General features: G+C 46.7%; 2 protein-coding genes across 3 annotated transcripts in view; one reads left to right on the top strand and one right to left on the bottom strand.

Moving 5' to 3' along the window:
* GATA2 (GATA binding protein 2) overlaps window positions 1-14639 on the top strand; it is a 627541-nt gene that overhangs the window by 398947 nt on the left and 213955 nt on the right. The gene's annotated exons all lie outside the window — the stretch shown is intronic.
* Window positions 3228-4740, bottom strand: LOC125429030 (histone H1.10). Its single transcript, XM_048489767.1, has one exon. The coding sequence runs from the start codon at window positions 4582-4584 to the stop codon at window positions 3907-3909; it is 678 nt and encodes a 225-aa protein (XP_048345724.1). The 5' UTR covers window positions 4585-4740; the 3' UTR covers window positions 3228-3906.

Here is a 14639-nt window from a genome sequence, read left to right as displayed (position 1 = left end):
TTGTTTGAAAATTTACTTTTGAGTAAAAATAGAGCTTGGCTATCAATCTTGTGCCAGTCTGAAATATTGTTCCTTCGTTGTAAAATAAGGGGGGAGGGCTTTAGTAGAAGTCTTTATTGGTGGGTTTGGGACATGAGTTGTATTATGTGGCCCTTGTAAGTTCCTTACACTCTGCCGTTCCACAAGTTCCTGCTTGCTGTGAAAAGAATTGTGATGCACAAGCGTGGATGACATTAAATAGTGTGACTGACCTCTGCAGCAGTAACAGAAAATAATGGTGTTAATACTTAAAGTGCTCTGTCTTTCCATGATGGACTACTGAGCCCCAGAGGTGAGGTACAGAAATGTAATAAAATAAATACTGGGTCAGGCTATTAAATGTGGGTCTTTGCTGAAAACAAGACGTTTCACCAGAAAATGGCAGATAATCCCTGTCATAGTTTATCTCGTCCTTGAAAACTGTGAGCTACCTTTCCAACACTTAACATTCCTCTAGCAATACTTTTAAAATTAAGCTTATGTTAAGAATGGCTCACAGATGGGATGAGGGAAGTAAAATCTGGAAGAGAATTCAGAAGGAAACACGTTTGGCCAAAAGAGCAGCATAAATTGACTTCAGACAAAACCTTTCATAAATGTTCATGAATATTCTTAATGCAATGGCTGAAAAAGTTCAGAGTTGCTCCCTGACCTTTTGCTCTCACATCCACTCTTTGAGGTAAGTTAAGTCTCTTTTTCGGTTAACTATTGTTTGTAGATTTGAATCTCCAGTCTGGCAAGCACCTTCATTGTTCTAATCTTTCTTCTGGGAACTCATATATGGTTTTCCCTTCACAGAATGATTTTGAGATGGAGGTTGCCAGCACACGTTGTGACAAAGGGGGACCTATACCACAGTGGCTGTAGATGGTTGCTGAAGTCTGCATTCCACCTTAGCAACATGTGAAACTTGATTAATTTTCATACCTTTATCTTGGCTGTAGGAAAGATGACAATACTTAAGAATTGAGGTCACTTAAAATCCCTCCTACCCATTATCTCTAGACTCGAGAATGGTGAAATCAGCTGTAGGATGTTGTAAGGGAGTCCTGTGACACAGAGTGGTAAGATGCAGTACTGCAGTCCAAGCTCTGCTCATGACTGGAGCTGTCTCAACAAGTTGGATTTCAGGTAGCCGGCTCAAGGTTGATTCAACCTTCCATCTTTCTGAGGTAGGTAAAATGAGTACCTAGTTCATCTGGGGTAAAGTTTAGATGACTCTGAAAGGCAATGGCAAACTACCCCTAGCAAACATCATGTGATGTGGCTCACATGGGCCAGTAATGTCCCAGACAGAGCTTCCACAGACTATCTTTACCTAGGGTGTGGTGGCTAAAATGGCACCTCTCCCAGCCCAAACACAGCCGGACTGCAGAAAAAGGGGTTTGCAGATTACAGCACTATACTCTTCCCTTTGCTCCCCCCCCCCCCAAATTTTTTCAAGGGAGTAATGCTTGATGCTGCTAAAAATATACTATTTATACCACAACTATTTCTGCTGATGATTGTGGCTCGTTATGGACAATAAAGCTAGGTGTGATGAAGTCATGCAAGTGTTCTTGTCCACATGAATCAGATAAGCATGCACTTGCCACAGAAGTGAGTTTTCCATCACCTTTCTTGACTGTTCACTGCCAGCCCTGTGTTCCAGAATAAAAAACTGTCCAATACTTAGTGATATTTCTGACAATTCTACTGTACATCAGGTTTTACTACAATGCATGTGCTGTTGCTGCTCCTTGTTTCTCTTAAGTCCAAATATGCCTAAAAGTTGTACCTTCAGTCTGAAGGATGTAAGCTGTCCAGGACTGTACCTTAGAAGTGGGGAACAATTTATTTGAACTAGCACTTCAATTGCTGTCATGCACAACTTTATGGCTATTACCTCTTGCATTTCTGGTGATGCATGTGTTTTACCACCACACCGATTATGATATGACCTTGTATCTTTATAATCATAATAATTTCAGACTGCTGGTATTTTGTACCCCTTGTTCTTGTCGTTCTCAGGTTTTCTCCCCTCTTTAATTTCCAACTGAGTGCATATAGCCAGTTTCATCACCACTCCTGCAATGTTAAGTCTGCGTATATCCTTTTGCACTTTCGCTGCTACTAGAATGGAGATGCTTTACGCTCACTTGTACAATACAAGCCTACACATCTTTACACTAAAGTAAATCCAATTGGTTCCCTTGGGGTGCACTCCTACTTAAGCGCCCACTTGAAGCTCCCACTTCTGTGTAGCTCTGGATAGCTTCGTGTAAAAACTATTAATCTGGCGCGGTTCTGTTATCCTTCCCCCTCCCCCAATTGCTTTTCCTTTCTTCTCCCAAAACTCGACTGTCTCAATCTCAGCCCGCGTCGTAACTGTGATCTTGGTCTACTGGAACAGCGCATCTCTCCAAAAGCCCCCAAATATTTGGCAGCTGCCCTTGAAAGAAACGTCCCGTTATATTACAAACGCTGCTCTGCAAGGAAAGCGAGGAGTTTTAAAGAGTTCGTCCACTTGCAGCGCACCAAAACCTCTCGCGAAGAAGGTCGCGGGACCCTCCCAAGCGCTTGCGGAAGCTCGACGCAGGCCAACAAAGCGACCAATCACGAAAAAGCCCGCCTTCCCGTTCCTGCGCACTGGTGCCCTATGACATGTTGCCTTATCGGGGGGCGGAGCGTGCTCTTCTTGCCAAGGGGGGCGGAGCTTTAGGAAGTGTCGAGCGGTGCGTCGAGGGGGCGGGGGCGGTCATTTGCTGTCGCCTCCGTGGAGCTGCGGCTGCGCCTAGCAGTGGGAGGTGCCTCCACTTTTCCCAAAGGGGCCCGGTGGTAGGAAGCCGAGTGCCCCATTCCCGCGCTTTAGAGCGGCTGCAGCCCGCAGGCGAGCCAGTATTTGGGGAGGGAGAGTTGGTTTTCCTACATCCTGTGAAACGCCCCCTCGAGCCGTTCCCCTTTCCCCAGATGAGGCCAACAACGCCCCTTGCAGTTGGCTCTTCCTCCGCCCCACTTCCCGTCAATCTCTCCCATCACCACCACCTACGCTGGCAGCTCTTATCTCTGTGTGTATGTGTGTGTCTGCATCTCCACCTATCTGCCTTTTCCTTCTCCTGAACGAGCACCGCAGTTGCCCAGCAACTTCCCTCCTCCCGTCTGGCTTCCATTTCCCCTCTTGCATATTAATACCTCGAGGAAACATCGAGTGGGAAAAAAATGTTTAAAACGATTTATTGAACCAAAAACAGACAGACTCGCGCGCACGCAAAGACAGGCAATCCAAGACGAGATCCCCCAGGACACTGGGCGGGGGGGGGGGGGCAAAGAGTGACTCCGCCCACCCACCCTCCCTGGCAAAAGCGCAGCCATGGCGCAGGTCTCCCCAAGGCAAAACCAGCCCCGCGGCCAGTCACTTGGTCCCAGGTGCACCCCCCCCCTCCCGCCAACACACCCACCCCGCTACCCGCACTTCGCAGCCTCCCAAGGAAGCGCTGATCCGGAGCGAAAATTCAGCCGGCCCTCTCGGGTGTGTCGCCATAGCGACGGAAGCCTTCCTATTCACCCATTCGCAATCTTTCCAAGAGCTCCCCCCCCCCCCACATACCAGGAGTGGGTTTGAGGGGTGCACCGGTGCCGTACACCCACCACTTAAAGTGAAGGCGGGAGGGAAGAGTCGGTCCTTTTTAAAGCAGTTTTTTCAAAGCAACGCCCGAAAAGCATCGGCCAGAAACCCACTCCTCTCAGAGCCCCCCCCCCCCGGGGACCGAAGAGGGCGGCGGGAAAGGGGGGGACATAAAGGCTGCAAAGGGGGCCCCGCGGCTCCCCGGCTGGGGCCAAAGTCACTCCTGCCCTGCGGGGTCCCACAGTCAATCGAAGGCCACTCCTTCACGCCTTCCTGCTCTTCAGCGCCTTGGGCTTGGCGGACTTCTTCACCTTCTTGGCGCTGGAGGCGGCGGCGCTCTTCTTGGCCGCCTTCTTGGCCGCTTTCACCTTGTCCTTCTTGACCGACCCGACGGCACTCCTCTTGTGCGCCTTCTTCTCGGGCTTCTTGCCCTTGGCGACCGGCTTCTTCTGCGCCCTGCGGGAGGTGGAGGCGGCCGGCACCACCACCGCCGCCCTCCTGAAGGTCCTGGCGTGCGAGGAGGAGGCGCCGCCGCCGGTCCCCTCGGCGCCCTCCAGCTTCTTCCTGTTGAGCTTGAAGGAGCCGTTGGCGCCGGTGCCCTTCACCTGCAGCAGGGTGTCGTTCTGCACCAGCGCCTTGATGGAGTACTTGAGGTAGGTGCGCCCGTTCTGCTGGTCGAACCAGAGCACCTTCTTGGCTTCGTTGTAGATCTTGGCCAGCGAGGAGCCGCTGCGCTCGCCCAGCTTGCGGATGGTCTCCACCACCAGCTGGCTATACTTGCCCGGCTGGTTCTTCTTCTTGCTGTTCTTCCTCCTCTTGGAGGGCGACAGGATCGCGCCGCCCGCCCTGGTCCTCTTGGACGCGCCCCTCCTCTCGGGGGCCATCGGCGCCTCCTCCGCCTCGGTCAAGGGCAGATCGGCTTCTTCCAGCTCAACTGACATGGTGCAAAGCGGAGTCCCCGCTGGAGAGCCTGGCTCACGGACGAGGGGCGGGCGGCTGCTCGCGGGCACGGAAAGGGACAGCCCAAATCTTGCAGGAGAGACGAGCTCAGCTCCCTCCGCTCCGGTCTGGAAAAGCGATCTGCCTGCGCGGGCTCCGTTGCAGCGCCTTATATGGACAGACAGCGGACCGCGTTGAGAACAACAACAGGGAACGGCGAGGCTGGCTCCGAGTTGTGCTTGTTGTGGCCCCTTTGCCGGGCTATCCCTCCAGCGCCCGAGGCCCCAGGGACGCGGGGCCGAGGCTACCCCCTGCTCCGGACGGTGCCTGATCGAGCTGCTCCGCTGCCACCCCGCCCCAAGGCCCGGAAGGATCCCCCCGGGGCGATTTTAAGGACGCACCCTATGCTGGGAAGAGGCAGAGGATGGGGGCGCCCTGTATGGAGGGCCCTGTGCGCCCCGGAAAGGGCCACCGGTCCCAACCGAGGCACGGCTTGGGGAGGGAAGAGGGAGCTGTAGGACCCTGGCCAGTCGTGGGGCACCAGCGATCCATGGGGGGCGCTCCAGGCCGGGGTTAATTTGTTGTAACTAACACACTGGACGCCCTCACGTGGTCGGCTGCAGCAGCACGGAGCAGGAGAGCGATTCCAGGGGTCCCCACCCGATCTGGAGGGGCTGTGACTCATGGGGTTGCAATGCTTACAGAAGGCAGGGCTTGCCTACGCTTGGGACCCTCGTTGTAGCGGCCAAGCCCCCCGATTTCGACCCGGGGCATTTGTTTGTATCCCCTCCCTCCGACATCTCGGGTTGTCCTGGCAGAGGCGATTCTGCTCTCGAGTAGAAACTGACACGGAAAGGGGAAAGATTTGCCATCGATTTGACTATTGGGGATCCCCGAAGGTATTCCGAACCCGAGCTATACGAACTGGAGAAGTTACCTGTGGGGGCATGACGAAAGTCTGGTCTTGAATAGGCTGCGGTGGGTTGGGGAGACAGACTGGAATGAAGGGCTGGGATCTTCACTTACTTTATTGCTCGGATTTTGGCGCTTGTGCCGCAATGTGTATTTATAAATTAATTATTTCAGTCTGGAGAGGAAAAGAATGTGCGCACTTGGGGAATCTAACGGGAAGATGAACGTTGTACTATAATTTTGGAGGGCAGACTTGGACCACTCCAGCTTGGAGATCAGTGAGTAGCACTGCCATCGGGGAGAAGAGGGTGTGGCGACCTCTCACGCCCTACCCTTCCCATCTCTCCCCCCCCCCCCCCCATTTTTTGCGGCGCTACTGGAATGGGGGCGGCACCGCGCATTGGAAAGCTGAAATCGTGGGAGGCATCCTGAATTGAAGGGGCGCGCAATTGGTTGATGTGGGAGGCGGCGCGTGCAACATTTGAAATGCCGGCACACCTGGATTCAATGTCGAGTGGATCGGGTGGCCTCGATATCCACTTGGGAGAGCTACAAGCGGCACCGAGACCCACACAGCGTTCCGCCTACCAGCCTCCCTCCACGCCCCCATTCGGGGCGCCGTTTAGCCTCCCCGCGTTGAAGGGATTGTCTTCCAGTGGCCGTTAGCAAGAGAGCGGCAAGACAGACCGGAGGCGGGAGGGGGCGATCCCGTTTTCGCAGGGAAGGAAGCCAGAGCACCGCCCGGTTTGTTAGCAAACCAGCAAGGAGAGCTTTGGCGATAGCATCTGCCGCTCTTCGCCTTCGCCGCCGAGGTGGCGCACCACTGCTGGGGGAGGGAGGCGCAGGATCCTTCCCCAATGGCAAAGGAAGCGCTGTCTTGATTTTATGTTTAAAGGGAGTTTACCATGAGGCGGTCCATCGAAGCCTGGTGTCTGCTGGCCCCTCTGGTTCGCCCTTGCGACCCATCCACACGTCTGCTTTCCGTGCATTGCCTCTGCAGAGCATTTTTGTGTAACTGCTAGGACCTCAGGTACCACTACGAGGCAGTAAGTCTCATTAATGATGATGACACTCGCCTCTGAATAACTGGGCCCAGGTTCACCAGTAATGTTCTGAGAAATGTGCTGCGAGAGCACAGTCCCTCCATGGGCAGAAAACCAACCACGGTCAACTACCCTTGTTAAGTTTCTGGAGGACTCCAAATACTTTGCTGGCTTCTTGCTCTGAGCCAAGAAGGCATTTTTAATTTTCTTGAGCAGGAATGTGTGCTCATGTTAGTACTTTTTCCACAGATTCCAGTTGTTTGACCAACTTGATAACAGCAGTTGAGGGGAACAGATTAGTGTTGAAGTAACAGATTTTTTGGAAACTTCATACATTCCAGTTTTAGTAGGTAGGGAACAGGTCTGTAATGTTCCAACAGCATGCACTTTCCCCTTCCACAGTTGAGTGCTAGACCATGAGGTCTAAAGTCACCCCCACTCCCAAAGTTCCTTGGTACTCTTTTTTTTTTTGCATAGAAGGTATATAACAGGCCTGTACTATTGTACACGTTAAAATCATGACATGCAAAACAGCTCATAAACAGCTTGCACTGTACTGGATGTATGGTTAGCAACAGCAGAATACTTGATAGCTAAGCTCTTCAGGATTTATCATCATGGCAACTGTCTGTATTTATGCAGTGTCTGTTTTCTTTTATCCTCTCATGCAAGCATTCATAACTGTACAAATTAAAAGTCATTCTATTGGAGCTATCACACACACAAAAAAACCCCTCTAGGCAAGCACACAGAATATAGGCCTCTTGAATATAAGCATAGAACCAATGACAGCTCTTTGCAAAAAAACCTTCATAATGTGCATTAAACATCTATCAACACAGGATGGGGAGATGCAATTAACCCTGCAAACCTCCCCCCCCCATTATGTCAGAGAACATCTGCACAAGTGTGATTTATTGAAACATCAAATCACCTTCTGTCCTAAAATGTGCAAAGTTGGAAGATTATATAATTTAAACTTTTCCCCATGTTTTTTCAACAGGACTGTAACCTGCAACTAGACCCGAGTCCCTGGTTTTTACAAAGCGTGTCGCATATCACTCAAGAAGCTGTGCTCCCTCATCCAAGACTTGGGGTAATAATACATGCTTCTCTCGTGACAAAGACATGGCTGGGCATACAGTGAGAGGCTACAAACCAGCATGCTGTTGAGTGACTCAGCCTATATACATCAGTGCACTCAGATCACTATCAGCTTTCACATTGCTCTCCAAGGCTGATTACATTTTACAGATATGCTTTCTATAGAAAAATGTAGGGCACATATTTAGAAAGGAGAACTGAAGAAATATATGTTTAATGGATGGAAATTTAAAAAAATTAAAAATACAGTGCTTGAATGTTGCTTTGCAGTTCAGGGACAGGATATGAAAGCTACCTGTTTCTCCCTAGCAATGTTGCATTTGAGATTCATCTTTTGCTTTGTATTTTCTGTACAAAGTCTGTATTTTGAGTATGATTCTGCAGAGGAGAGTAAAAAAATGTATAGATAGGGTCACTGTACTTTTCTGTTCTTAAACCAGTGTTTGCAGTGCTGAGTTATTCACAGCTAAGTGCACAGTTAAATTTTTGCTTGCAGGCAATTCAGATGCCAGACCAAGGAAGCAAAGTTCTTTGACCTATATGAATTATGCAAATTAGCTTAATTTGCATAATTGATTTTGCTGCATTCAGCAAAAGATATCTATGATGGGCATTGACACTCCCACCCACTGGAGCAAAATCTTAACTGGACACAATTTAGCTGATATTTCATCAAATACTGCTTGTTTGCTTCCAAGGAGAACTTCATGACTGTAAAAACTAAAAACATGGTTTTTAAAGAGGACACTTGGAGATCCTTTGGAAGCTGAATTCTGACCTTTGCTATATTGCCATGGAATCACAACAGATGTAAAGTGATGACAAACATCCTGTGAAGGTTTCACATGGAAACGAACTCTTTACACCACTAAATTTGCCTGGTTGTACTGACTGCTCACAAGTTCATTAAGGCATTGATGTATAGAGATCCAAGCTATTATGGCACACTGAAAGAAAATGGCCTGAGGTTTTCTGACCTGACTTTCAACCTCTATAAATCCAGGGGGACCATGGCACTTACAGTCCATACTGTTGTTTCAAAAGCAGACCTGTACAATGTATAATGTATTCGATCTCTCTCATTGATCTGACCCCCATGAATCAATAGTTGCAAAGAAGCACAGCATCTTGTCCCCATAGGACCTAGAGTGACAAGATACTGTGTTTTTTTTCTCAGCTGGACCAGAATGGAAGGAGATGGCTTCTTATAATTTATTTCCTTTCTGCTGCGCTTGACATAGTTCATTAATGTGCTGATCTGTTTCTTTCCCATACCGAAGGCTGTCTGCCTATTGACCTTCCCACCTCCAATGCTCTGCACACTATTTTGCATATTCTGAAATCCGTATCAGGTGGAAATTCCCAGCTCTTTTACATCCACAAGCCACAAGGCTTCTTGGTAAGTTTGACTCAGTAGCCTTTGAGCTCAGGAAGATACAGGCACCAGCCTTTTTGCTGACTTATGAGCAGCCATCCAGGGCCACAGGTGGTAGGTTGTGGCTGTTGCTAAGCAGTACTGCTGTATTAGTTTTGCTTCCTTCCACAGCAAGATAGTACGGTCCATAAACATTCCAAACCCCTCCTCTCTACAGTATTACTTCTGATATGGTATTGCGGAATCTACTGGAAGAGAAGGGAAGAAAAGCTTGTTTCACAGATAACACTACCCGGATCTACATTTGTTGCCAGATATGGGGATACTTGACCCAGCCTCTCCTCTCCAGCTTCTCTCAAAGCTTTGCTGCTTAAGGATGCTACTGGAATCCTCCATAATAACCGAGGATTACCTCTGGGAGACGTGTCAACTTTATATGACTAGAAAAGAGTTGATGCAAAGGTCAATGAAGATAATTCTAGAAAACTGAAAGTAAATGGGTTCTTTGAGACTCATCATTGACCAAACACCTGTACAAAATAATTGCCTTTCCCTGAAATATGTCCGAGAACAAAAATCACAGGGATTAACTATTGTACCAGATTTTCCAAGGGAGCCGTCTCGTCATGTCTTGTCTTGATGGGGATAACCAATAGAGATCAGGTTGGTGAGCCTGCCACAGCTTGCAGAGATGTCACTACTGAAAGGGATGTGATCCAGATGGTGAAGCAAAAAGGCACAGGATTATAAGCAGTGTCTTTCATATAATTCACTGCTGTACAACTGGTCCCCCCTCCGGAATCTCTATAGTTTGAAGGTAGTAAGTGGCTCATCAGGGAATGCTGATTACCAGAGTAGTTGTTAGATTATGAAGATTGTCTTACCACCTGCAAAACTGGCAGCATGAATAATATTGTTGTTTAAAAAATTAGTGGTAGGGAAACATAATTATTATGGACTTTTTTCTGCAGTCCACATATCAGAGTCACTTTATTTTACTGTATTGAAATAAGCATTCTGCCCTGAATGGCATAGGTTAGCCTGATTTCATTAGTTTTTGAAGCTAAGCAGAGTTGGCCCTGGTTAGTATTTGGATGGGAGACCACCAAGAGAGGCAGGCAGGCAAACCACCACCTCTGAATGTCCCTTGCCTTGAAACTACCCAGGTCACCACAAGTCAACTACAACTTGATGGCAGAAAAGGACTGGAATGGGCATCTGGTTATACATTGCTAATTTTGCAGCATTCCTGCTGAGCACCTCAGAAAAGTTATTCTGTTTTTTGTATTGTTGAAGGCTTTCGTGGCCAGAATCAACTGGCTGTTGTGGGTTTCCTGGACTGTGTGGCCATGGTCTGGTAGTTTTGATCCTACTGTTTTGCCCGCATCTAAGGCTGGCAACAGTATTGTTTCTCCTTGATAAAGCTCTTTTTCACTCATTTAACATAAAGCCTATTATGTTTAGTAATCACTAGTTCAAAGCATAGAAAACATATACATTCCTCACACCTCAAGAGTGGTTTCTTGAGGTGCAGTAAAGTCATGTCAGTGATTTATAATGAATATTGAGCCTATATGGTAGGTAATCTTTTAAGTTGCACAGTTGGTTTTTTGCCCACAGTCAAGGATCCTTTGTAGAAAACTCACTTTTACACTAGATCATGAGTTCTTGGTGTGAGACTATGACCAGGCCTGGTCAAAGGTTTAGTTGAACCATCTGTAATAACAGTTCAGTGTATAAGCTGCTGGGCCACCTCAGATCTCAAAAAAGGGGACAACACCAGATATCTAAAATAATTCACATGGGTGCTGCCACAGTACTACAGATCATCCCCATCTAGCTCTAGCCAGCAGGAATTCTAGTCTATAGGGAATGGGTCCAAATCAGCACCCACCAGCACTAATGGACAAACACAGTTAGTTGGTCAATACCCCGCAAAGCTAGCCATATGAAAAAAATAACCACATGCTAGCATCTATAGCAAGAGTCTAATTACGTAATAACTATGTCCTAACATATCTCAGGTGTTCCTGAGAGCATTTCCATGACAAAGAACTTAGACTCCGCTATACTCTGCCTCAGAAAAAGATGTTAGTATGGCCAGTTGAGGTGCAACTGTCAAGAAAATTGTTTGCACATTAGAATATAGTCCTGAACAAATATGAGAATTATTATTCATGTTTAGGTGTTGTCTTTGTCAAAACCATTATTTTGTTCTTTAGTAAAGAGCGACTTAAGCAGCCAGACAGTCATAGGGGAAATTGTTGGCATTGTAGATATCAGTACCTTTTAATTGTCTGTTTTATGGATTTTAATTGTTGTTTATTTTTAAATGTTGCTAGCCACCCTGAGCTCCTGAGGGAAAAGACAGGGTACAAATCCAATCATCATCATTATCACAGTGATGGAGGATAAGAAAGTGACCATCATCAACATAGCAATGCCTGGTGACAGCAGGGTTGATGAAAAAGAACATGAGAAGGTCACGAAATACCACAATTTGAAAATCTAGATTCAGTGATTATCGAACACACCAGCTGAGGTCACTCCAGTGGTTAACTGGCACCCTGGGTGCTATTCTGAAAACACTGGGGTGGCACTTGAAACTTCTTCAGATCAACAAAGTCAACATCTGTCAGATTCAAAAGGCAGCCCTGCTGGGATCCATACGAATGCTACACCAATACATTACAACGTCCTTGGCCTCTGGGTGAGGCTCGAATTGTAATTAAAGAACAACAACTAGCTAAAGAACTGGCAGCTGTGATATTAAAATTAAATGATGATGATGGAGAAATGTGGTACTTTGATACAAGAGTATTTGGGAACAGGGTTAGGTAGGCACTGGGATCCAGGTTGAGCATTCTACAACAATGAAGGTTCAGCATGTTGAGTTCTGTGGTGGAAGAATATACAACCCTATTAACATCTTTTCCGGAGGCTGACTATAGCATAGACCATCTAACCCATGTTAACCAAAGCAGGACTGAAGAAAATTCCATTCCCAGAAAGCCGTCAGAAAAATAAAAGTACAGCCTGCAAGATCAGACCATGGTCCATCTAATCTAGTATACTTAACAGGTCAGAGGACAACACCCTCACATGGCGGTGCATCCCGGCACTTCAATACAGAAGTTTGCTGCCTCTTTATATCAAGGCTGCCTTCAGTCTCCATGGCTAGTAGCCTTTGAAGCACCTCTCCTCCATAAATCTGTCCAACACTCTTTTAATGACATCTATGCTCATAGCGATCTCTACCTCCACTGGGAGTGAACACCAGAATTTAATTACTTGTTGCATAAATTGTATTTCCTAACAGCATAATTGGATGCCCTCAAGTTCTAGTATTATTGGGGGGGGGGGGGGGGGGGAGAGAAAGCTCTGTATACACTTTCTATGCCATGCATAATTTTATAAACCTTTATGTTTCCCCTTAACTGCCTTTTTTCCTAGGCGAAAAAGTCTCAAGATTCTCCAGCCTTTCCTCATGGGAAAGGTATACCAATCCCTTTGCCATCTTGGTTGGCCATTTTATTTTCAAACACTTCCCAAATAATTCCAAGCCCCGAGCTTGCCCTTTTCAGCACTCCCACACACTGGGAGTGAGCTTTCATTGGGCTTCCAACAACTCCCAAGATTTCTTTCTGTCTCAGTCAGTTCTGATCCTATCAGCATTTATTTAACATTAGGATTTTTTGTTCTAAATTGCCGTGTGTGTAAAATACCATCAAGTGGCAGCCAACTTATGGCAAACCTGTAGGGATTTGGTTGTTTGTCATTGTCATTGGTCTGTGTGTTTGTCATTGCCTTCCTTTGCATAGCAACCCTACATTCTTCCATACAAATACTAGCCAAGACTAACTCCTACATAGCTCCCATAATCCGGCGAGACTGGGCTAACCTGGGCCATCCAGGTCAGGGGCAATGTGCATTACCTTATGCTTACACAGACTGACCTTTATTTGCAACACTGTTGCCCACTTACTCAATTTAGAGAGAGGACCCAGGAATTTCCAGTAATGTAGCCCAGTTTTGTGTTTTAGTAAATAAATACAGAAGAGCAGGTAGATAGGAGACCATCAGTTAGAGGAATGTTTAAACAGGTCTATTTTATATTTTAACTTTCTTAACTCTTTGTTTGCAAATAGTCTGGAATTTGGCATTTTATGAATTATTGTATTACTGGTTGTTAACCGTAAATAAACATATCTATTTAGAGAGATTCTTCTGAAGTTCTTCATGATCCAACTTTTTGCCATCCTGAAAAATTAGCATCATCTGCAAACTAGCTACTATATTTATTTATTTATTTATTTTATTAAACTTATAGGCCGCCTATCCCCGAAGGGCTCAACCCAATTCCAAACTATTTATGAACAAATTAAATAGCACAGGTCTCAAGACCAATTCTTGTGCTTTGCTCACTTCCCTCAATTGTGAAGACTGTGATATTCCTACTTTCTGGTTCCTTTCATTTAACAAATTGTTAATCCACAGGAGAATATGTTACCTTACCCCATGATTGCTAAGCTCACTCAGGATCTCTAGTGATGTTCCTTGTCCAAAGCCTCTTGGACGTACATGATATCTACCAGATCATTTATTAACCTGCTCAAAGAATTCCAAAACATTCATCAGGCAGTATTTCCCTTTACAGAAGTTATGTTCATTTTCCCTGGCAGGCTCTGCTCCTTGATGTGTTTAATTGTTTTGAATGTTCTACTACGGGACCGTCTTACCCCATCTGTCCCGAACCGGTCTCTGCGTTCGGCAGAGGCAATTTACTGGTGATCCCTGGCCCCTCCATGATACGGCTGGCCTCCACCCGGGCCAGAGCCTTTACAGCTCTGGCCCCAGCCTGGTGGAACGCTCTTCCTCCAGCTGTCCGGGCCCTGCAGGACCTCGTTGAGTTCCGCAGGGCCTGCAAGACTGAGCTGTTCCACCGGGCCTTTGGGGAGACTAGCCGTTGATAGGGGCCCCCTCCCTCCCTTCTTGTTCTTCTTTGACATCATGAAGACCTATAAACCCCCACTTTGGGGCTTCTGTGGGAATGATAGTAGGTGCCATCTGGAACTAAAGCATTAATGCTGCATTTTAATAGAGTAAAGTTTATTTTTATCAGAGCCATCCTAATTTATATTTATATTGTATTTTAATTGATTGTGCTCTTTATATTGTTCACTGCCCTGAGCCCTCCGGGGGAGGGCGGTCTATAAACCTAATAAATAAATAAATAAATAAATAATTTACCTGGACCATCTCTGGACACCTTTAAAAAGATTCGGATGGCATTTGCTACTTTTTCAGTCATTTGGCACAAAAGCCAATTTTAGCTACAAGTTACAATCACTTGTTACAAAAGCAACATTTCACATCTGGTTTCTTTAAGAACCTTCAGGCACCTGGCATTTGGCCTTACAGGCTTACTGGATTTCAATTTATGTGACAGTCCTAGAACTTCCTGTTCTGTTTTTTCAACATGACTAATTTCTTTAGGCACCTTTCCCAAGAACAGCTACTTTGATGCTGGTATGTACATTTTCCCCAGTGAAAACATACGCAAAGAATTTACTCAGTTTCTGTGCTATCTCCCAATCTTCCGTAAGCAATCTTTCTATCCCTT

Source organism: Sphaerodactylus townsendi, linkage group LG03 (assembly GCF_021028975.2).
Source record: "Sphaerodactylus townsendi isolate TG3544 linkage group LG03, MPM_Stown_v2.3, whole genome shotgun sequence".
In the NCBI taxonomy this organism is placed as follows: Eukaryota; Metazoa; Chordata; class Lepidosauria; order Squamata; family Sphaerodactylidae; genus Sphaerodactylus; species Sphaerodactylus townsendi.
The sequence above is the reverse complement of the archived record's forward strand: the minus strand, read 5'-3'. Positions and strand labels throughout refer to the sequence as shown.

Coding starts and splice junctions, on each gene's coding strand:
- LOC125429030 (XM_048489767.1), bottom strand. CDS start 4,584: ATGTCAGTTGAGCTGGAAGAAGCCGATCTGCCCTTGACCGAGGCGGAG.